Source organism: Lipophrys pholis (genome assembly GCF_963383615.2).
Source record: "Lipophrys pholis genome assembly, chromosome: 1".
NCBI lineage: Eukaryota > Metazoa > Chordata > Actinopteri > Blenniiformes > Blenniidae > Lipophrys > Lipophrys pholis.
The window spans coordinates 43,155,157-43,178,583 of NC_137635.1; the positions used below are offsets into that span (position 1 = coordinate 43,155,157).

The 23,427-nt window shown below is 41.4% G+C and overlaps 2 protein-coding genes across 3 annotated transcripts; both read right to left on the reverse strand.

Moving 5' to 3' along the window:
* Positions 1–12: 12 nt before the first annotated feature.
* On the reverse strand, positions 13–3,351 carry fcer1gl (Fc receptor, IgE, high affinity I, gamma polypeptide like; the record flags this gene model as incomplete). The annotated part of the gene is made up of 6 exons (XM_080468703.1): positions 13–1,932; positions 2,157–2,186; positions 2,593–2,625; positions 2,901–2,992; positions 3,073–3,221; positions 3,341–3,351. 6 exons carry the CDS (start codon positions 3,349–3,351, stop codon positions 1,867–1,869), a joined length of 381 nt encoding a protein of 126 aa, XP_080324829.1. The 3' UTR covers positions 13–1,866.
* Positions 3,352–5,318: 1,967 nt separating this feature from the next.
* On the reverse strand, positions 5,319–23,232 carry LOC308106541 (vang-like protein 2). Of its 2 annotated transcripts, none has more exons than XM_080458351.1 (8): positions 23,149–23,232; positions 11,528–11,867; positions 10,452–10,575; positions 8,441–9,048; positions 8,071–8,204; positions 7,257–7,392; positions 6,902–7,145; positions 5,319–6,392 (listed from the first exon to the last, which is right to left on the reverse strand). In XM_080458351.1, the coding sequence occupies exons 2-8, from the start codon at positions 11,596–11,598 to the stop codon at positions 6,132–6,134; spliced, it is 1,578 nt and encodes a 525-aa protein (XP_080314477.1). In that variant the 5' UTR covers positions 11,599–11,867; positions 23,149–23,232; the 3' UTR covers positions 5,319–6,131. The 2 variants fall into 2 exon arrangements, with proteins under 2 accessions (XP_080314477.1, XP_080314478.1); XM_080458352.1 differs by lacking the exon at positions 23,149–23,232 and adding an exon at positions 22,495–22,573 and having other exon boundaries at positions 5,324–6,392.
* Positions 23,233–23,427: the final 195 nt, after the last annotated feature.

Here is a 23,427-nt window from a genome sequence, read left to right on the forward strand (position 1 = left end):
ACGAGACACCATAATTAGATCACATGTATTGTTTTTCCTCAGAAAGTGATAGCTAACAGGGTTTTATTCATTGACTTGTTATTGGTGTCTGGTCATCATACAATAGATTCAATCAGACAATTTTCACTCATTAGCTTTGTGGCTTTTTATTCACAACACAGGAAATGCAAAAAAAGGTTTCCAGTCCAGAGAGGGGAAAAGTTTAAAACTTAATGTAGAATCTTCAATCATGTAAAAGAAAAAAAGTGACATGTTTCTGTGGGTAAAGTGCCACTACAGATGCATCAACAGAAAATTAGAAAATAAAATAGTACGACATAAAAACATATAATCTCATGACAGTGTTATTTTTTCTTTCACCATTGACTGATTGTTGCAGGCTTGAGCCATTGTGAATTTATAGTCATTACAAGACAAGAGCACAGATCAGGACTGAGAAGGTTCCACTTCATAATAGTTGATATCTCTGTTTGAGCTGTATATCTGATTTGAACAGTAAGCTTTCACATTTTATTTGATTGTTCTCGAGTAGTTCACCGAGTGATATTGCCAGTTAAGCTACAATAACATTTGAATACAACCCTGCAACCCTGAATCTTTCTTTATGCCTGGCATCAGTTTATACTGTGTGAAACAGTTTGTTGTGGTTAAATATTTAATAGTCTAGCATTCGTTGTCTTATAAACTGGAATGTTCAATGCGGATATGAAAACAGCAGGATTCTAAAAGTCATGTTAAATTACTCTGTTCTCCAACAAATCAATCTGCTTTTAATCAGCGATTCAAATAGTAGACATAGCACAAAAAGCTTGTATCAAGAAAAAGTAGCCTGTTTTTCCATTCGATTAAAGAACAGTATTGACAACAAGCACCAATGAAATAAGCTATCAAGACCATTTTAATTGTTTGTTTTTATGTTATGCTGCAGCAGCTCCACAGAGACAGTGAGAATTTGTGTGTTTCGAGACACCCACAGGTGAACAGTCAGCATGCGGTCTGTTTTAAATGCGTCTTCAGTTATGTTTCTATGTAAATAGGTAGGAGCGAGCCATTTGAAAGAAGTGGCCTTTTGGTTGAAAGTAGCAAAGAAAGCTGCAGGACCACAGGGCGACCACAGTTTCAACCAAAAGGCCTCTATTTAATGAAAAATGATGATACATGAGCCATACAGGAGCTAATTATTTGTTATTAAGGGAAATTTAGGATCATTTTACAGTAAAAATGTTTTTTTTCCATGTTCAATAATAAAACATTAAAATTTTTTGGTTTAAAATGTGCTTATGATGGCAGCTTCAAAGATTAACCTGTATACTCTTGAGACTAGTTTCATTAACATTTATGTTCCCTGTGCTCTTTCATTTTGACGGTTTCCTGAGGAGAAGTTAAATAATCTCGACAGACAAACCCTGAATGAGGTTTCAAATGATTATCTCGAGGTAACTATTTTAACAACATGAAAAGCAGTAAAGTTGTGTAAAGCATATTTCCGTTGTTGAAGATCACTAATTTGCGTTTGGTCAAATTTCACCAAGTCACCGATGGACATTTTTCTTTTGCGCCAAAAAACAGGAACTAATGAGTAGAAACCAAAAATAAGCTCAAACTTCTGTTTTCTGAAAAATAAGCTAAATAAAACCAGCTTTGAAAGACAGCGATATATGCAGTGACAACTCACTGACAAGATTTAAATTAACTTAATAGTTTAAACATTACATGCATGCATGGTATGAGGTTTAGGAATGAAGTAAGCATTTTTACAACAACAAGAACAAAAACTCTGTGCACAGTCCTGCCGCAAGTCAACACAAGATTATATAAAGCTCAAGACACACCATCCTTGTTTTGGCCCCAACTTTCACAGCGTCATCAGACCATGGGTTTTTTATCTGTTTTGATCGTCTCGTAGGTGTCAGAAGTGTGAGATGTTAATCCCTGCAGGAAACAAACAGATACAGTCTATATAAGTTTAATTACGTTTCTACAAAACAGTGATGTGATAATTTCCTGCGTCGAGTCTAGGTGTGATTTTGTGTCAGCCGGCAAAAAGGAATATTAACAGTGAGCACACTGTACCATCCGCAGTGCAGTAAGCTGTCACTTTTCTCTCATGTGTCTTTTTTAGGTGTCTTTTTAAGCTTTAGTACGAGAAGTCTCACCGCATAGATGCCTCCCTCAGCCAGCTGCTTCTGTGGGATGGAAGCAAAGAAATGATCAACACCAATTCAAAAGTACAGTGTGGCACATATCCCAAACACCTGATCGTCTCTGTGCAACGTGGAAGATCTTTAAATCACGCAAAGCTTTTCAGAAATGATTTGAATAGCGAGACGTGATTAGCGGGTCCTGGCCTTTGACTCAATCGTTTTGTGTGAAGTAACTTTTGTGGAAACTTTGACTGTGTGTGCTATATAAATAATGTAGGTTGGTGGTCAGCACAAGCTTCCAGGAAATGAAAGAATGAGGTTCTCTTGAGAGCAGAACTCTACTGATTGAGCGTTGAAGCCACAAAAAAAGAAGAACCTTACCTTTATTATGATGGTATGCATATTTCTGAATTTGTGTCACACTAACAGAAAGAATAGTTTGTTTTACCTCGGCTTGATGCCGCTTCTTGGTTGAATGGATCTGTGAGAAATAAATCAAAAAACTCAACGTGACTGGCTTGAAGGTGTATGTTAGAGACGTCCATAAGAGACTGAGAACTGTAATTCAAACATAAAAATTAACTGCTTTAGTTTGAGAAAAGAGGAAATGATTGATGATTCATAATTCAGAACATTTCTCTCAAAAACTGGCTTATTGAAGAAGTGTTGAAACACATAATGCCATCGTATTCATGTAACTATCACCGCCAGACGAAACATTCGTCGAGGTTATGATTTGTCTGTTTATCTACTTACCCTCAATCTGCAGTATAAAACTGTGAGGATGATCCCGTACAGAATGAGAATCCCATCTAGGATGTAACAGAGATTCATGTCTCCGATGGCCTCTACACACACAGAAACACGTTAGTCTTCGTCCTTCATCATCGCCGCAACCTCACGCAGTATAAACCACCTTCTGAGCTACCGATTAGAAAGTCCCATCGCTGAATGTGCAAACCCAACAGAGCCTGCTCCTCCTCATCAGCGCATCCGAGCTTGATCGTCAGTGAGAAGGCATTAAAGTCTCTTACCGCACGTAGGGCAGGTAAGACGGAGGGTCTGCTTTGTTGCTGCCTGATGTTTTTCTAGCGAAACGTCTTCAAAAGCCCCCGAGGCGAGCTCTCTGTGAGCTGCAGTGAATAGGAAGTGAGGGACTCTCTGTCCGTTCGGAAGCTGTGAAACCACACACCTACCGCGTTGCCATCCTCCTTTCAAAGAAGTTCCTCTAAAAACTCTTTGGTGAAAAACGAACTGCTACTCATTGGTTACGACAACAAAACTAGCCACCCAGGGAAAGAATACAAGCATATCACATGCATCAAAATGTCCCAAAAAAAAACAACTTAAGTAATGTGAGATGAGGTCAGCGAGCAGGAAATGCTTCTCTATAAACGGAGAAAAATAAAGTCATTCTTCCTCTTTTAAGACTCACGTACATCAGAACGAGTGACCGAGACACGACTACTTAGGAATAAATGGTTTAATAGTGGAAAAATGTCTAGCACACTATACAAGCTACAGTTACTAAAAATGAAGAAAATACAACACAAAAAAATCTACAAAGTTTTTTTTACAAACCACTTGTTCTCAAATGTAACAAACATTCAGAAAATTGCATCGTCATAACTTAGGCACCTTAAAAATGATAGAAAACAAGTTATTATAAAAAAAACATTTTGGGGCCCAAAATATCTCCATGCATGAATTTATTTAAAAAACAAAAACAAAAAAAAAACATTTTGATCGATCAGATGAAATGTCAGACCTGAACCTGTCCAAGTCAGGATTTGGATATTGTTCAAGAATGTAAAGGGATTTTAAAACCACATGAGCACGGGAAAGAAAACAAAGAAACAGTCAGTTTTGTCGTGGCTCAGCAAACTGTGGCGCAGGATGTGACGGAGCAGCTCAGATCTCAACACCGGGCAGGTGTCAGGAGCGTGCTGCTCCTCCACACCGGCACAGTGAGGCTCATACGAGGGCCCTAGGCAGCGTGTTCACGGTGCTTGCTTCAGCTGGCGGCGCAAGGCGAGGTGGTGATGAGCTACTGCTGCAGAGGAGCTGCAGAGAGGAGTTACAATCACACGTCTGGTTTGGGATTTTTGGACATATGCATACAGTTTCAAAAGGAAACAGAAGACGTCAGCTGTTGGTTAAACTCGAGCCGCTCGATCGGGCCGCTTGCCTTGTGGGTACATTGTTTATAAAGAGCAGAACACACTTGGTAGCACATTATCTGTTTGGTATTTGGATTGCAGGCCTTTCTTTACACGTTGCCCTTTCAATGAAAACATGTTTTCAAACAATTTTTTCCCCCCCCTTCATTGGCAGATTGAAAATAATTTCCAAACATCAGTTTAATTAATAAAACATTTTCATGAAGCTCAGAATAAGACTGGTCATGAAATGTCAGAATATTTGTGATTTTAACAGCAAAATGAGATTCTCATAAAACAGAAACAGCATGAGATCAGATCACTGCATTATATTTTTTTAAGATTTGCCCCAATTTGAATTACTTAATCATTTAAAATAGAAGAAAACAGTGAAAAGAATCCAAAGTCACACTTTCGAATGGAGTTTTCTATTAAGTGTCACTCGTGCAAATTAAATTTTTGTGTAAATTGCTTTAAGAAAATGCCTGAGGTGAATTTATGTTTAGTGTCTTTTTAGTAATGTTAACAAATGATTAAGATTGTATTTGCATAAAAGAATAAGTGATCATTTTATTTTTAACTAACGACTATGTTCCACACACACACACACACGCACGCACGCACGCACGTACGCACACACACACACTGTTCAATCATAATAAAAAGAGCTCTAATGAGCCCCATTCTAAAGTAGGTGACATGGGTACCAGAGTATTTTATTCTGGGTCAACCACACACACACACACACACACACACACACACACACACACACACACACACACACACACACACACACACACACACACACACACACACACACACACACACACACACACACACACACACACACACACACACACACACACACACACACACACACACACACACACACACACACAGGACAAACGCAAGAGTCATGTTTACAACAATAACTTACTCGAAAATGAAATGTGGAATAAATAAACCAATTAAAGGCCGCTAATATGACTGATTTGTGTTTTCTCTTCTTTTTGTTGGGTTTATTGACAATATGTATAATAATAAGATATATTTTATCCAAATGAGACAGATTCCATGTTACTACCAGGTGCATATGACTCAAGACTCCTCAAGACTTTCTGCCAAATCAATGACATCAACAGTGAAAAAAGCCGGTGCAGATACAAACAAAGACAACTGTGAACATCCAGAGTCTGTGGTAGTTAGGAACGTACTTCCATTTCCATTAACAGTGACGGTAAAAAAACTGTAACTTGAAAAGCAACATGTTAACTCGCTTCACACAATGCTACATTCTGTAAATTAGAAAAGAAAAGTCCCTCCCGCTTATAGAAAAACCAGTCCTCATCGTGTGGATCAAAATAAAACTCCAGACAGAAACAAAAGGCAGTGATACACCGGTGTTGCAGTTGGAGACGTGTTTCTTAAGACATGAGAAAGAGGAAGTAACAACTGTGATGTAATCCTCCTCCTCTGGTGTTAATGTGTTGAAGCAGCACACTAAAGTTGTCCAGTGGTTCCAGCAGTAGAGGCCAAAAATAGAAAATGCCCCCCTTTTAGTTGTAAAGGAGAAGGTGAAGGCATCCGTGTATTTCCAAGGTGTGGACAATCATTAAGCTGATCACAGTTTGATATCAGAGCATCGGTGATGGTCACAAAACAGGAGGAGGAGTCAGAAACGCTCTGTCCACCTGACGTGTCTTTGTCATTGACGGGAGGAAAAGATTGGATGAAAAAACCAGCCGCATGGCCGCCGCGCATCCCGCCGCGTCCAGCAAGAGACAGCAACAGAGAAGAGAGGAGGGTGTGGCGAGGAGAGGCAGACGTTTCACACCGACGTCTCCGACTGCAGCCTCATGACAAACTTGTGGCTCTTTGGGTCGATGAACTCCTCGCCGAGCCGCAGGAAGGGGAGCGGCGTCACCGTGACGACCAGGGAGAAGTCAAGGCGTCGGAGGGAGAAGACGAGGCCCTGACGCAGGGCCGAGGTCACCGGCTCCTCGCTCACCAGAGTCCACTGGCGCCCCCTGCCGTTCTGCTGCTGGTACTGCATGGTGGGGCCCGGGGCGAGGTACCGCTCCAGGAACGCCTGCAAGGGGGGAAGTCGGAAGAGACAGACTCTTATTTTAACAACAAGCTGATTTGTGTTAAACTCAACAACGGCTCAAAAAAATAAAGTGTCGATGTGTTTCGCCTCCTCGGTTTTTGAGAATCTTCAAATCGAGGTATAAATATACCTTCGTATTTATATTTAAGGTATTGAGTTGAAGATTTCAAACCGTTTCTTAAATCTCTTTTTACGCCTTGAATCAATCACTGAATAAAAACACTGCTTTCATTTTTAAACATGTTTATGAATAGAGATTTTAAAAATAACATGAACAATCCCTAAAAAATCTGGACTAACAAACACGTAAACAAATTCATCTGCACATAAAATGAAACACCCAGATATTTCACTTCATTTTAACTCTTTATGTACTGGTGCACAGGGTATAGAAATCCCCTTTAATACAGTTTTAGCAGGGTGTAGATAAAAAAAAAACACAATTTATGATCACAGCTCAACAACATGTGGAATCGGTGAAATGAACTCACCTTGGGCGTCATGTTGTGTGTGATGCAGAACTGCAGGTGTGTGAGGATGCTCTCCATACTGTGAAACGCCTGCTGACGCGTCGTTCTCAGGTATTTCTGCATGGCCCGGGCCATGGGGGCGAAGATGGCCTGAGCGGCCTCCCTTGGATCCATCACCTCTTTGGGGTGTTTGGGAGACGAGGCGGCCTCCTCCTCGTGGAGACGCTTGATGTGCGTGAAGGCTTCTTCCACCGCCACAACCAGCCTGGGAACAGAAAAGTCCAGAGATTAAGAACAAATGAATACAAATATGTGACAAAAGATAAAATCTCTGCACCTATAGGCTGAATCTAGGGACCTTATTGTCCTTACTGACCTGGCCTTGCGTTTGCGGACCCTCCGGTCCATCTCGGCCTCCTCGTAGTAAAACTCATTGTGTGAGTTGTCTCTCCTCCTGGCTGCAGCGGCTATCATGGCCCGGGACTGGCCTGTGGAGTTATTGGTGGGGTTTTCTGCAAAAACAAACACAAGGAAAGGCATGTGAATAAAAGCTAAAAGACAGAAAATACATTTAAAACTTGAAGCAAAAGCAACAGCAGGTACAGATACAGATGATCCTAATAATAAGTACGTCAGATATTCTGCAAGTTTGTCCGGCAAGTTGTTAGTAGAGAAACTGTTTTAGATTATCTAAAGGGTCTGGCTCCTAATATTGAGACAATCCAGAGGCGTGTATGCTGATGGACAAGTCACAGTATTGTAAAGTACAGTATATCCCTGCGACACACAGGAAGCCATTATATTGATATGAGCACAGATGTAAAGTGCTTCAATTACTGGTGTTTTTCAGGACTCCAGCAGTCGCTTAGTGGATGAGCTGCAGCTGTATGAAGGATTATTCCCTCATACCCGTAAATAAACCATTGATGTGTTGTTTTCTATTGCTCAAAGAGAAATCATTTCATCTTTGTTATTCTTGGTAAGCCCATTTAGTACTTTTCTTTATGTGACTGTTGAAAGTTAAGCCTGATATTTCTAGGTTGATTCATAGCTGTCAGAGTGATTCTGAAGCTCTCGTCCAAACTTTTAGAATTCACGGGTTGCTGTTAAGTTAAAGAGTTGACGCAGACCTCCAGATGACGACTCAAGCTTAAAGACGTACGTCAGAGCCAAGGCGAGGCTGTATTTACCATCCAAAGAGTAGACCTTGAAGCCGGTCATCTTCTTAGACAAGATGGACTTGGGCAGGTTGAGCAGGGCAGGGTTGTAGACGGGGAAGTCGCTGTAATAACGGTCCAACACCCAGACAGCTGCCCGCTGGATGCTAATAACACAGAGTGTTTGAGTACAAGTTACACATCATTCTTAATATCACAAACAGACCGTTTATCACCTGCCTATCACTAAATATAAAAACGAGACAGAAAAAGGCCTTGTAACAGTTACATTTATACTTTAAAAGTAAAGGCTCTTTATTTTCACTCTTTCCATTCCCGTGGTGCATTGCTCTGATATTTACGTGGATTTTTGCACATTACAATAAGCCTGAAGATCACACACCTGAGGTGGCCTACGTTGTAGAACTTGCTGGCCCCGTCCGCGCTCCGCACCACCTTGAGGCAGAAGGCCGGCTGAAGGTGCCGGACCTCCAGCAGCACGAGAGCCAGGTACTGGATGAAGAGCAGGGCGTCCACCAGTGAGGCGGCGTACTCCACGATCCCCCTGTAGTCCCTCTCTCTGGGCTCCAGCACCCGCACGCCGTAAAACAGCCAGTAGGAGGCCACGAACAGAAACACGAGCACCATCAGCAGGCAGCGGAAAACAAAGAAGCGAGGGAGGGTGGCGCGGGGGGAGCGGAGAAACAGCGCCCAGGAGGAGATGAGAAGGACCAGGAGCTTGAAAGCTAAGGAGACGTAGAGGCCCTCACAGGGCGTGCCGCACGGCTCGAGGGCGTCCCGCCACAGGACCTGAGGGAGGATGAGGAAGGCTAGCGGCGTGATCAGGGCGAAGAAACTCAGGCAGCCTCCCAGCGCCGGGCCCACGAAACGCTTACACTCCAACGGAGTCGACTCCTCCAGATCTTTGGTGACGCGGGTCAGGTCCTCATTTGAGATGCTGTGTTCTGAGGTGCCGGTAACGACGGTAGTGGTCTCGCCCCAGTTATCATCCTGAGAGACACAGAATTGAAATGAGGTTTTGTGTGTTTACAGGTGATTTCTTTGGGGGTGAAACAATTTGCAAAAAATAAAAGTTCATAATGAGTTTTATTTGACTCAGTAAATAAATACAATAAAATGAATCACCTAAGCAGATGAAATTTTTGCTGATCAATCATTTACACTGTTAATCACATTCACACACAAAATGGTGACAGCGTCAAGCTTCAATGACACTTCAACATATAACAGGGATTGAATTTGGATCCTGTGAGCCACAGCTACCATCACAAACTGGCCTCTGTTTTTTTATCTCGAAACTATTCCACCTCTGCTTTAACTCCTATCTGTTTTTAAATGCTGTTTCCTCAGAGTGTCATAAGATTCCACAAGATTAGGTGTTTTAATCTGATTTTATTTTAACTGGAGGCCATATGTATCAAAATCTACATTTTTAAAATGGTTGAAACTTTATATTTTGTACGTTTCGAGTCTTGAAATAACAATGCACTTTTTAATGATCTTTTTACCTTAAAACAAAGACGGGATCACCACGGACTGGTGAAACAAACCTGTAATTTCACATTCAACATTTAACATGATTAGAAGTGTGTGGGAACCAGCTCTGCTTCAAAGCAAAGATCCAAAATGTTTTTGTATGAAGGTGTTTAGTGAGTGAGGACAGCCTACGGCCACATAAAGACATCATCTTTTAAGAGAGGATAATTAACTTGTCTGAGGAGTTAATAAAAGGAATCAATTGAATGGTTGACAGGCTCGTCAAGCTCAAATGCAAGCGCCTCTCTGCTATTGAAAGGAAGCATCATTTTGGAACAAACATGTTTTCTTTGGCTCTTCAGTTCACTTAAACTGTTTTCTCACCACTTGATAGCAGATGCGACGAGCATGAAAAGAGATAACTGACAGCTCTAACAAAGCCTCTGGAGATGGTAAAATAAAAAAATAAAAAAAATGTATGAAACCAATGGTCAACATCTATGTTTTGTAAGTGTGCAAAGATTTGAGTCACTTTTAAAACACGACTTGACTAAACAAGAATTTCTGATTGATATTCTCAACACACACGTATGGTACTAACTAACTAACTAACTGACTAATAATCACTACTAAGCATAAATATTGGTAGGAGAAGGTGTGTAACAACCAATATTACATTGAAAAAGACCAAAATTATTCCATGATTGGTTGTCACAAGGTTATCTGGAGGTTCAAATGGCACTTCCAACAGCAGCTCCCCACCACGACTCACATGTGTAGCTAAAGTTAACTCCGAATAAGAATGGCTTAAATGCAGAGATAAAATGAGGAACATTTAAAAAAAAAAAATTTGCTGGATGAGCATACGGTCAAAGGTAAAAAACTGTTGCTGTTGAGTTGTGAACCGGACTACTGACCCTGTCGTCTCCGCGGGTGGACTCTGCATCCAGAAGCGGCTCCCCGGGGGTTTGTATGGTTACTGATTTGTCTCCTCGACTGCTGCTGTCTCGGCTCTTCGAGCGGTGACGATCCCTCCGATCCCTGAAGGCAAGCAAAGAACGACATACTTGGTTACTGGATGTACAGCATCAGACACTGCCGCCTGCTCCCTCCGGGACGAGTGTTTTTCTGAAGCATGTTCAGCAGATGTCACAAAACGTGAGATAACTTTACTTAAACAAAAAACACACAGACAACAGGTGTGAACCGCTGCATCCTACTAATGAAGTATGAGAAACCTTTCAAGCATTGACTTGTTTGTCCAAACCGAAACAAACTCGACAACCACCTATTAGAAGATCTCAGGCACCACCACAAATGCATTCATGACTGTATACACAAGACGGACATCTTGCTATTTAACTGTCTTGCCTGAGACAGGTCACTCAGATTTTTCAATTGAAGCCCATTGCTGTTAAGAGTGAAGAAAAATGTTCAGGACCATCTTACTTACTTCGGCTACATCCACAAATCAACAACTTGGAGTACTTTTAAAGCCTTGACACTCAGCTGCCTTGTAAAGTTCTACTTTAAAACATTCTCATTCACAATACAATAGCCAAAACATGGCTAAAATTACTGCAACAAGTAGTTTGTTATTCCTGAAGTGTCATTCTACTATAATACTTTTTGAAGACATCAAAGCCCAAATCTCAAATCACTATGTTTTGTCTCACATTTTCCGTTTTAGTTAAATCATAAAAAAAAATCAATATTTGTTCTATTGGTAGTTATATCTGGTAATTCTTTATTTATAGTCTGCGACTAGTGTAATTCTCACACTTGGCTTATTCTATATTATCATATCACTTTTAGAACTATTTTATCATGCCTTTCTTTTTATCAATTTCTTCCCATGACTGAAGATATTTCTTCCCCACCTCTGAGCTGTCTGGTACCCCCCAAGACTGACCCACTCCAGACTTCGCCAGAAAAAGAGCAGGAGGAAATTAACAATAAGATTAAGTATCAAAAACGTTCTGTCTGACCCCACCTGTGCTTGCGGGAGCTTCTGGAGTGGGAGGACTTGTATGAGTAGCCCGAGTACTGCGACTCGTTGTCCATGTCTCGGGTCGGCGGTGAGCGGGCTTTACGGGCCACGCCTCCTCCCCCCGTGCCGCGCTGCTCGCCGACTCCTCCCAGCTGGCTCTTGCGCTCAGAGATGGACTTGGTGGAGAGAGCCAAGGGCAGCTTGAGCAGGTCAACCTTGCTCCTGAGGGAATCTATCTTGGTGGCCGATGAGGAGGGAGCAGGAGAAGGAAGGTGGGACAGAGTGAGGGGGGGAATGGGGGGGGGGTGGAAAAGAGGAGGAAGAGAGTCCAGGAAGTGGAGATCTGTGAGAAAAAGGGAAAAAGAGCCATCAATATTCCTAATGTCTGCATGTTTGAACTTAAAATGCAATGACTGTGAAGACTAAATAAATAGTTAACACTAAAATACACTGCAGGGTTCATATTTCTCCTTTTTTTTTTCCTGCCTGGACTTCCTGCCTTGTTCTCCTGGCAGTTATCAAGCCGGACCATCTAAATGGATACAAAACAACATCCCCTGAGTCTTTTTTCAACTTGGCTGCGTTTCTTTTAATCCAACCATTGCAGCCTCGGTACAATTTACAAGATAAACATCATCCCGGGATGCTGCTTTCATAACAAGCATTCATAAGCACATTAAAAAGGCATTTCTCAAGAATGCTATTGTGTAAAACCTAACACAGATGTCTGGAGGGGAAATATAACATGTATAGACCCTTACTTGGTTCCTGTATGGTTAGAGGCTTTTTACAGAGCTTTGTGACTTCACTAGATTGTAGTGTTTCTACCTGGGTGACTTCAACTCAATAATAATGCTGATAATTAGAATTACAATCACCTGAAACATTCATCCATTCATCCCTTGTCCATCATAGGCCAAACACAGAGAGACAGACAACCACACGCACACACATTCACTCATACGGGCAATTTTAGTCATTAATTGACCTCAAAGACGTGTTTCTGGCCTGCGGGAGGAAACCAAAATGCCTGCAGAAAACCTGCAGGCTGGACTCCGACCAGGGATTTTCCTACTGTGCAGTCCTCATTTCTAATATTCATACTATAGTTTTAATATTTAAATAGCTTTATTGTGTTCATCAATAGACAGAAGTTGGCCTTTGGGGCAAAAAAGTTTGTTATTTACAATCTTTTTTTTCGTTCAGAACACAATTACATGATTAAGCATGATAAGTTATGTTAGATTTAATATTTTTATGTGATAAATTCAAAAGAAATGAATGAAATTTGTTGACATTGTGAAGTAACTGGTTCCCTGTGTTTGTACTGTCCGGCCAACAGCAGAAAATAGTCTACATTGGTTAGTTTATGAATAACACAGAGAAAGCTACTAAACTATCTAAAAAGGGTGATACAAGCTCATAGGAACACACAGTTTTTCAGCTTTCTTTTAAAAACAAAATCGACCCATCAGACAGAAAGCTATGAAAAGCTTTGAGGCAAGTTGTAGTTCTGAAGCGTGGCGATCACAAGACTCAATGTTACACATGAGGTGAAAAGAGCCCATGTGGCGGTTGTTTCGCTCTGTGTTGATCAGACGACTCTTCCTGGCCGTGTGCGGTCTTCCAACACTTTGAACACATTAACCTCTTAAGCTGCGCCTGTGTGCGCGCTCATATCACGTCCTCCAGGTCCTGGCAGAGGTTAATCATCACACGACTGTATCTGCTGTCAACAAGGAGCGAGCAGCAGCCGCGGCTCGCTGCGGCACAATGGCGGCCATATTGGATTACTGTGTTTTTACAAAACTTGCTTGCCCTCTCCCTCCCCTCTCCCTATCTCACATTCCCTCCCTCACGCCCCCTGTCCCCCGGGAGACGGGGGCCTCTCCGCTGCCATGGCGATGAAAGAGGGTGTTCAGCTGGAGGGGGATTGGAGGCTGACAGTTGCCGTGGAAACCTGACCTCGCGCCGCCCTCTGCCACTCCGCTCTCCACGCCGCAGTGAAATGACCAAAATAAAAGTCTTTGGCATGACGGATGTCGGGCTGTCATATGCCGGTTAATTGATAAAAGGTGGGCGTGGCCGGCCGGCTTTGATTGGCCCTCGGTGGGAAATGGAAAGGGAGGTTCGCAGCCAGCACTGATTCACGGGGTCCTGACTCAACTCAATGCGGGTTTTATGCTCTGTCAGCACTATTGTGTTCAAAGATCCACCCGCCTTCAAGTCACATACTGTACTACATCAAATCTGTCTGCGATTTCTGTTGTTTATCCACGTCATATAACCCACATACTCCTTTGTTTCAGTCTAACTGAAGTGTCCCTCATCCAGAGCCTGCAGTAACTCTAACCAGACCAGGAAAAGAAAAAAAACAAAAAAACAAGAAAAATCCTCAAGAGCTGTGCAGCCATATGCAAAACCTCAACAACATACTTAGTCCAAACCACATAATTCAAATGACTAACAGCCTCTTCCTTGGTGTACCATCATGATGAGCTTTTATCTTAAATGGCAGGGGAATGAGTTGAGCATTCAAAGGCCTCAGAAAGTGTAAAAAACAAACAAACAACATCTTGTTTTATGTGACCACATCATTTCTCTGCATTAGAGAAGAATCTGGCGTCTGAATATCACGGAAAGTGTGGAAACTCTTTCTTGAATGCTCTGAGATGACAATATATCTACTACAGAATTTGTTTTTCACGCAGTTGTTCAAAGTAAACACTGCACATAAAAGAAAGAAATTAGTTTTTCGGTGTAATATTTCTTAAATGCGTAACAGCCCTCGGCAATAAATGCCATACTGTTACTGGGTTTATTTCCCTTTTTAAGTGGTGCCACATTTGTGAGGAACATGCGTTTGCGGGTTTGCGCCTGTGAATAATTTACCAGTACTAAGGAGCTTATTATGACGGACCCTGAAACGAGAATTTTCGGAAATTAACAAACTCAGATCTGCTGCTTAACCCACAAATGCATGTTTATTAAAAATCCCTCACTGTTTAAGAGGGAATAAACAAACTTGTGAGCAGTATAAGACGTATCGTCACAAGAGCAACAATTGACAACAAAGAAAACGTAATCTACTACGGCAGTGATGTTGGCCCAGCTTGCACGACTGCATGAACATTTATGGAGCGATAATAAAAATAATTCAACGGTTATAATAAGTACATAGAATATATTATAGTATCTGTCAAATAGGCTGAATATGTGTCATTTGACTGTGTAATTTTCATGGTATCAGAAGTGAAATGTGGATGAAACATGAACAGATTTCTCTTGTACCTCGTAAAATTCCACTATCTGATTCTTTTTTTTTTTCCCCCACTTCGCTTGTAAGCCAAACGACTGTGAGCCCCCCCCCTGCACATTTGTTGCAAAGTACTTAGATCCATGCCATTGCTCTGATGCTCTGAGAGAACAGATTTACAAGGAGGAGCAGATCTGAGTCTGGTTCCTCAGCACCAGATTCCCGGCCAGGCCACATAGTTTCAGAGAAGCAACAGACTGAATCTAAACAGTGTTTTAATGCAATGGTTGTGTGAGTTCAGCTGGAATGTGCTCTTTTAGACATATAAACACTGGAGAAAATAACAATCAGAAGTCGGCGCTGGTCTTAACGTTTATCCTGTCACCTTGTAAAAATAACAATTAGGTCATCGCCGCAAGGCAGGGGGAACTTCAAAGCGAGAACGGTGACAGACGAAGGAGGAATGTCATTTACCCTAGAAATGTTAAAGTATTACATGAGGTAATGCAAACTGAGCTGTGTTTCTGTTTACACGGTGAGAAAATGGACGCGATGACATTTATATATGCCACAGTCCTCTCCGTAAGGCTTCCAGCAAGAAACATGCGGAAAGTCTAACGCCACAGAGGGTTCCTACATATCGGAATGCCTCAGTGAGTAATTGCAGAGACAAGAATAGAAGTCCAAATCCCTGCTCGTGACCTTTGAAAGGTGTAAAGCAAACATGTCGGACAAGGTTCGATGACAGCGGCACTACGGAAAAGTCATTTTAACCAAAGTGTGTCGACTTAGAATGGATCAAGAACTCTTCTTTTCTCATGTAGTCTGCTTTTAAAACTACCGATGTACGGGCAAAGATTTCTGTCTCGACAACAGAAGGAAAGTGAACATCCACCTTTAATTGTCAAATGAAAGGCAAAGATTTGTGGATTAAAGACACAATCTGAGCAACTGCGGTCCTGTTTGAACGTTTCAAGAAAACAAAGCACACAGTTTTTGCCTTTTGGTTTCAGAAATGTTGTGCGTTTACATGGCAACAGTTTGAAAACAGTGTCCTCTTCGGCGGAAATGGTAGAGGCGCAGACAACGATGTAGTTTTCCTGTAGGGCCACTAGTGGGTGTTGTTAATACAACCAGCTATATGCACGCAAAGAAATTTTGAATTAAAATTTTAATCTTTTTTTTAAAATTGTCTTTCTTTTTTCTTTCGGTCATCTCAGTATTGATTTTTTGTAAAAAAAAAATAAAATTTTAAAAAATGTGTGGCCACATGTGATCCAGATGATAGTGTAGTAAATGTACACTTTATTGGAGAAGCACTGTTCAATCCAATATGAAGAGCACACAATACACTCATTGTTATGAGTTATTCTCGCTCATGCAAAGAGCGATTCACTATGACCGCAGCGCACATGTGTCGTACCAGCAGTTAAGAAACATTGCTTTTTCCCCATTAACATGGAGAAAACAGTCAGAACGTTTTCAAAAAGTTTGATTTGCCGTTACCCCAAGCACCATTGTCATGTAAACAGACCCGCAAAACACTACGAAAGTTTTATTTCTCCTTGAAAACGTGTAACTGTGTCCTAATAATGGAGTTTGTTGAATGAAAAGAAGGTCAACAAGAGATGGGTAATTATCATAAAAATCAAAAGAAAATGGATAAAGTGCAGACTGAGTGGACGGACGGACGAATGGGAGCGCTCAACCTCATGCAAAAGAAAAGCTATGGACAGTTGGGGCTGTTCAACAAAACCTTTTAAATACACTTTCCGGGATTTAGATTTAAATGCGTATGAGGTAAATGTCTTTAGCTGCAATCAAACAATGAGTTTCCTCTGTGTGTGTGATGGTTTTTACACGAGATTAACTGCCTCTTCATTCTGAATGTGAATCTTCAAACGCTGACTTGTGCGTTGAAAGAAGCCTTTTATGAGCAACGTGACATCACAATCCCTGAGATCGAAAACTAAAGCACAGTTGAAAGTTGGGCAGTCACAATGCTTCGTGTCATCAAAACAAAACATGAAACCTAACAAACGACACTGTGTGAAGGGGGATGGAAAGCTGTGCCATAAAAAGCAGAAAGCAATGAACTCATCATGTAATAACACGGCGCTGTTCCACATCAAATAAACAGGAGAAGTGACTAAAACAGATAACCTGCAGGAAAGTCAATACAGGGGTTTTTTGGGGCATTTTCATTTCAGAAAAGTTTCTTGTTTACACAGCAACATTTTGAATGCAATGTCCATTAACTGTAGAAACACTGAAAACAACGTAGTTATCATGCCGGGCCATGAGTTGGCACTGTTTATATAATGAAACCCACACACACATGCACGCAGAGAACAATACATTATTAACATTAACTATGGCAAGTACACAGACGTTCGTATGGACACACAGAGAAGTTGTGTAAAGGGACAGCCAAAAGGTTTTTCTGTTTACACTTGAAAACGTTGTGCAAACGAGGCCACAACTGCAAATTCAATTTCATTTATAATAGCAGCACATTTTACAATGAAGATGTTAAAATACAGTTCAAAAATAGTAAAAATAGAAATTATATAAACATTAAAAACACTCAGGGATTTGCAGCAGACCAAAATTGTTGCTGGTGTGCCACTTACATTTACCTTTAAACAGTAACGTGGTCATTAATCTTGACACATAAAAAAAATCTCTCAAGTCTTCTTTACATTGACATTATTCAGATAGACTTTGTGGTTGCGGAGATATTTTGGGGCTATCGTCCTCCAGCAGAAGTTTGGTTTAGTTTCAAAGGGTTATGATGGGTAATCAATACCACCAATTCAACCGTTTTGTGTTAACACCTGCACTTTTAATCTACTCATGCAGGAATTCTGCCTCTGTGCGTATCCATGATCCTCACGTAGAGAAAAGCTCCCCCGACCCGTCACTGACTCTTGTTAGTGAGAATATGACAGAACATTTGATCTGCAGAGGTGTGGTCCACTAGTGTGGTGGATAAAGTTTCCTATTTATCCCCCTGTCTAATGACCTACTTCACGGACTACACTAGAATTCATCGACTTCTGTTCGCAGCAAAGTGTAAAATACGTGATCAGAGCAGACATGGACTCACGTCAGCGTTACAATCTGTCCTCAGAATCGGCTGCTTCTTTTAATTTTTCTTCAATACAAAAGGTTCATTGCTCCTCAAACTCACTCAGCTATTATTCCTGGCCTACCATTGTTCACCAAACAATGGTGTAATTACTGGGGTTTTTCCCCCCACATTCAGCTCTTTCATATATTTAATTTACGCAGAAACTGTAAAAAAAAAAAAGAAAAGAAAAAGAAAAAAGCATAACAGCTGAGTTGAGCTTTATCTGGGTTGCTTGAAGTGGTCCGGTCCAGTAATCTGTGGACGTGTGTGGTCTGGGATTAAACAGTTGCTGATGATGTTTGGCTTGTGGCCTAACAGTTCCATGGCTGGACAGTTTGATGGCTCCAGGCCAAAGGGTGTGAACAGTCATTTAATATGCATGCACCATCAACTGAGAGCAAAGAGCAGGTTTTTCTCGAAGAGTCTAAAAATCGTACGACTGTCTAACCTCGACGCTTAACATTGTGAAATCAAGTCTGAGACAAACGCTTAACCAAAAACTCTCCAAACGCCATGCTTTACTCACGTTAAGTTAATTGATTCTTTATTCTTTCTATGTTACTTGGTGACGATGAATAGCTCAGGTTGACAGAAGTAAAAGTGTGTGGTGCTTGCAGCGTGGCTTTTTGGAGGTTTGTTTTGATGGCCGGCCCTGTTCCAGACCGGGCGAATCCAATGAGATCAAACTATTAGAGGGGGGTTCAAATCCGAGTTGAACTATTTAGATTTTTTTTAATGATAATTAAAATGGTTATTTTAGGTCACTAATATATAATAAACTGTTTTAAAACTGTTGACATTTATAACCTACAACTGAATGACTTATTTGCAAAAAATAGTGTGTTATAGCACATTAGAAGTACTGTATTGTAAGTATCACAGTGCATGCAATCAAATATTTTGTAATAATGTCAAATACCTTCCCCAATTTTTAAAGCAATACAAATACTGTTGTGTTTTGCCCCTTTGCTTTAATTATGGGAAACAGAAGTTGTCCTATTTTCCATAAATCCCTACCCAATTTTCACCTTTATCTCCGTGGATTGTGTTCAATGGTTGTTAACATAATGTTGGTGCTTTGGAAGAAATGTGAAGGAATAAGGAAGTTACCTAATATGGTCTCATAAAGGGATGAGGTATAAAACTATCCTGACGTAAGTTACAACGACTTCCTGTGGCGACCCATTTGTAGACATTTACTTCCAAAATATTAGACGTCAGCATTCAGCTCAAAAAAAGGCCCACAGCTACGACCCAGCGAAGTGTGATGTTTAGATTTATGTGTCTCATCACTCACCCTCAGTCAAAAATCACAGCGTGGAAACTAATATTTTGTATCGCAAAAGTCACACAACCGCCAAAGTTATTAGATATTTTACAGGGACCAAGATCTAAATCAGATGAACTTGTTTTGTAGTTGGATAAGTCCCAATAGATTTAGTTAAAAATAGAAAATAATTAGTAATAAAAAAAACATGCATCAAGAGTGTTTTTTAGATTGTTGTTAACAGTGTTTAAACAAACGTCAAACCAAGTGCTGTAATATAACAAATAATTGTGTTATGCCTTTAAAGTGTAGGGATTATGCTCAAAATAGCATTTAGAAACACATTTGAACAGGATTGCATGTAAAATAAAACAGTGTTGATAACGCGTTCAGTGAGCTCGACGCATGTTGGACTTGTTTACCAATCCATATAAAAGTTGTTCAAATTGTGTAATTACGCTTTAATGAAGAAATACACTGCATCCCACTTCAATCTCCCTTCATATGATCACATTTCTTCCATGAGCCTCAAATCTCTTAAAAATGTCATCCAAACTGCACATTGCAGACATTTTACCTCTCATGAACAGCAAAGACGTTATTAACATCCACCCCAAAGGCCAGCTTGTCATAGAGTAATCCAGTAAAAATACCATCATGAAAGTGGAGCTCACGATCACTACGATTAAAACAGACAGACGTCAAATTTTACCACCTCCATTTTCCCTTCCCCGAGTGTGAAAAGAAATCAAGCTGTCATCGAACGTTTCAGAGCTCCTGGCACTGTGACGGCAGCTGTCAGGGTGGAACAGCGCGCCGGGACATCTCTGCAAAGACCAGCAGCCATTTGAGGCCTGATATGCCAACTGTGAAAATAAGCGTGCACACACCCCGGATCCGGCAGGGGAAGAGGCTCGTCAGTGCACCCGGGCCACACACACACACACACACACACGCACGCACGCACACACACACACTGAGCTGACCACCACCCACCCACAGCTCCTTGTGACAACATCAGTAAAAACTGCAAAAAACAAGACAACTGCTCCTGTCAGCCTGAGTTCACACACGAGCACCAAACCGGAGCAGGTGTGTGTGTGTGTGTGTGTGTGTGTATAAGTGCATACAAATCTGGCAGGGTGTGCTTGAATCAACAGGCCTATTGCAGGATTCAAAGAGACGTCTGCACACATCTGTCCTCATATCTAAACAAAGTGCTGTAGACAGGAAGTGTCTCAGCCTGCTGAGGTGGACGTGGTTCGCTATTGGCCAATTGAAAAATTATTTGTCTGCTGATTATTATTCACTTTGTTTGGGCTACAAAAAAAAAAAAAATCTCACAAGTGGCTTAAACTGATTATAAGAAGTGAAAAAAAGATCAAAAATATAATTCAATTAAAGAGAAAAACCATCAAATCTTGGTGATCTACAACTGCAAACAACAGTTTTTACTCATTTCTGACCAGAACAGTGATTAATGCTCATTATGAGATTGTAGACCTCACAGTTAAACAGGTCAATTAAATACCAAACGACTCAATGTTTAAGTTCATCAGAACATTAGAATGTGACTTATTTCATAATGTTAGCGTCTCATGGGTTAAATCATTGTGAAAATTCAGCTTGCAGTTAAGATGTTGGTATTTTGTAATGGTAAAGATTCTCCAAGAGAATAAAAAAACCAAAATATTAATTTAGCTGCTAAAATACAGTAAGTATAAAAAAAAAGATGTACTGCAGGAGTGACAAGAAGCCTTCATATTCGATCCCAAAAAAATCTGGATAATCATTTTCAAGTCAGACATTAAATACACATTTGGTAAGTCCTACGTTGATTCATTTTTGTTCCTTTAAAAATGTCAGTAAATCAAGCCGCTGACGGTGAGCGGATGAGGTAAATGTACGTCCTCTGTAATTTGGGTGAGGTGACCCTCAAACATTTACATTTCTTTGTATTTACTACATGTTTATTTCAGATGTGTCAAACCTGTTTTAGTTGAAGGGGTCACATAAGACCTTATTTCATTGGAGTCGTGCTGGATTGTAACCAATAAACGCCAACAACTCCAGCATTTCCATCAAGTTTTGAAACAAATAGACTGTTTTAATGCATAAAAAAATCAGCATGACTTCACACCCACTGATGCCGATAACTAATGCAACTACGACAACAAACAGGAAGTGAGCTTCAACCAAACTCTGGGCTGTAATGATTGTTGCCACCTGCTGTGCCGTCCTGGGTCTCAGTACTGCAGTACGACCTCGACTCTCACTAAAGCTGTGCAGCCTCAACTCCACAAATGAGAGACATCAGCTACTTAGTTTATTTTGAAGAGCAGTCAATATTGTTATAGTTGCTCAATGTGAGGTATTGCTGTGGGCCAGACTGGATGATTGTTAGGACCAAACCTGGCCCATGAACCGCACGTTTCACACCCCTGCTTTAGATTTTCGTTTTTAAATTCGGTTAAAAAAAAAAAAAAAGCATATTTTTCATGATCATTACTTTGAAAAACCATATGTAATGGATTCCTTTCAGGATAAAACTCTTGACTGAGTGGGAGAGATGGTTCAGTTTGAGTAAAATCCGACAAAGAATTCAATAACAAATGACTGGAACCTGGCTGAGCTGGGAGTTAAAGGGTTAAACATCAAACCAGAATGACAAAATCTTAATTTTCAGATCATCAATCATTAAAATGTACAGTTTAGGTCAGTTAATAAAGAATAAAGTAAAACATTCGCCAGTTTCAGGTGAAAGTAAAACGATCTTTTGTGGTTTTCTTCCTGTCTGGTGTAATTAAAGCACAATAACTTGGATTATGTTCGTTAATAGCAAAAAAAAATGGTCGTTTTTAGAAGTCACATGGTGGATTTCTGTGTACATTTTATGGGCTTGCTTGACTAGTCTACTTGACTAGTCTGCTACAGTATCACTATGTTATTTCCCACGTTGGAAGGATGACAGTCAATCACACATACAGTGGAGAAGTTGCTGTAAAGTCGAAGATCTGCTCAGTTCATGTCTCGTTTCTTTCTCTAATCAGTAATAAACCTGACACAGAAAACACACTGCCCCCACTGTCCTTATGGAACTGAGCATTTATAAACCCAACAGGTATTACAAGCTCTCACAGGAGGTAATCATGGCCCTTCTTTTTTTCTTCCTGCTGCAGCCACATGATCCTGCCACAGTTTGAATTTCAGCCACTGCTTGCTCACATTTTAGCGGCTCCGCTGCTGCAGCGTCGGGCAACACGGGTCATCAATAATTCAATCATTGTCCACATGCACAGACAGGGCTGACTTACTGTGAAACACAGAGCTAGAAACTGAGAGAGGAGGGTGTTTGTAGACAGGCAGGACAATGGGAGACTCCCAGCCAGGCCCCACCGGTCGCGTCCTGATGCCAGAATCCTCCAACTGCTCCGCTCCCTTTCCGTCTCTCCTTCTGTCTTTCCCTTTTTTCCCCCAGACGGGACGCCCTCACGGTAAATGAATGGACGCGCTCAAATTCCACCGAGGAGGAGAAAACGCAAAACCCTTGTTCGGCCTACGGATCAAACCGGACGCGCTCGTTTGGTTTGCTCGGTGCGCATCACTCCGCCTCGTTCCATCCCCCGTTCACCTCCGCCAAGCTCCGCGTTTCAAACCCGCACCGGAGGCCGACAACAGAGCCGGGGAGGGGTCCTGAACTTCCCTGCGGTTTCAAGGAAAAGGAAAAAGAGAAAGAGAGAGAGAGGCGACCATCGCGTCCTCTCGACTATTGTTTAGGGAAACCGGAGCTGCGCTGCGCTCCGGTGCCTCCTCTCTCTCTCTCTCTCTCTCCCCCTGTCTCTCTCCCTCTCTCTCTCTCCCTCCCTCCACGCGTAAAAGCAGCGCGCACCGACACCGAACATTTCAACACGTTTTGACACATGGGGAAAAAAAAAAAAAAAAAAAAACCCACACACGTACGAACTTACTTATTCCAGCTCGTCCATTCAGGTATTTTCTCACTTTCCACTTTCTTTCCCCTCAGCCGAAGCACCGTGCGCCCCGCCTCCGGTACAGTTTGGCCCCTCCTCTGGTTTCTCTCCGGGGGGGGGGGGGGTATAGAGGGGCAAGGCACTGGTTCCACTGCAACACGTTTATCTCTGTGTGAAGGGGCATTGAAAACACTGACAGGACAAATCCTCCAAAACCTTCATCATCCTCATCCTCACATGGCTTGAGCTGTTAAGATGTTTAGTTTTTTTCCGCCC

What these genes read in the sequence shown, in the direction of transcription:
- LOC308106541 (XM_080458351.1), bottom strand. Translation starts at nt 11,598, where the DNA reads ATGGACAACGAGTCGCAGTACTCGGGCTACTCATACAAGTCCTCCCAC. An exon ending in CCACCCGCGGAGACGACAGG is followed by an intron (nt 9,049 to 10,451) that starts GTCAGTAGTCCG and finishes TGTGTCTCTCAG; the next exon opens with GATGATAACTGGGGCGAGAC. An exon ending in GTCCGCAAACGCAAGGCCAG is followed by an intron (nt 7,146 to 7,256) that starts GTCAGTAAGGAC and finishes TTCTGTTCCCAG; the next exon opens with GCTGGTTGTGGCGGTGGAAG.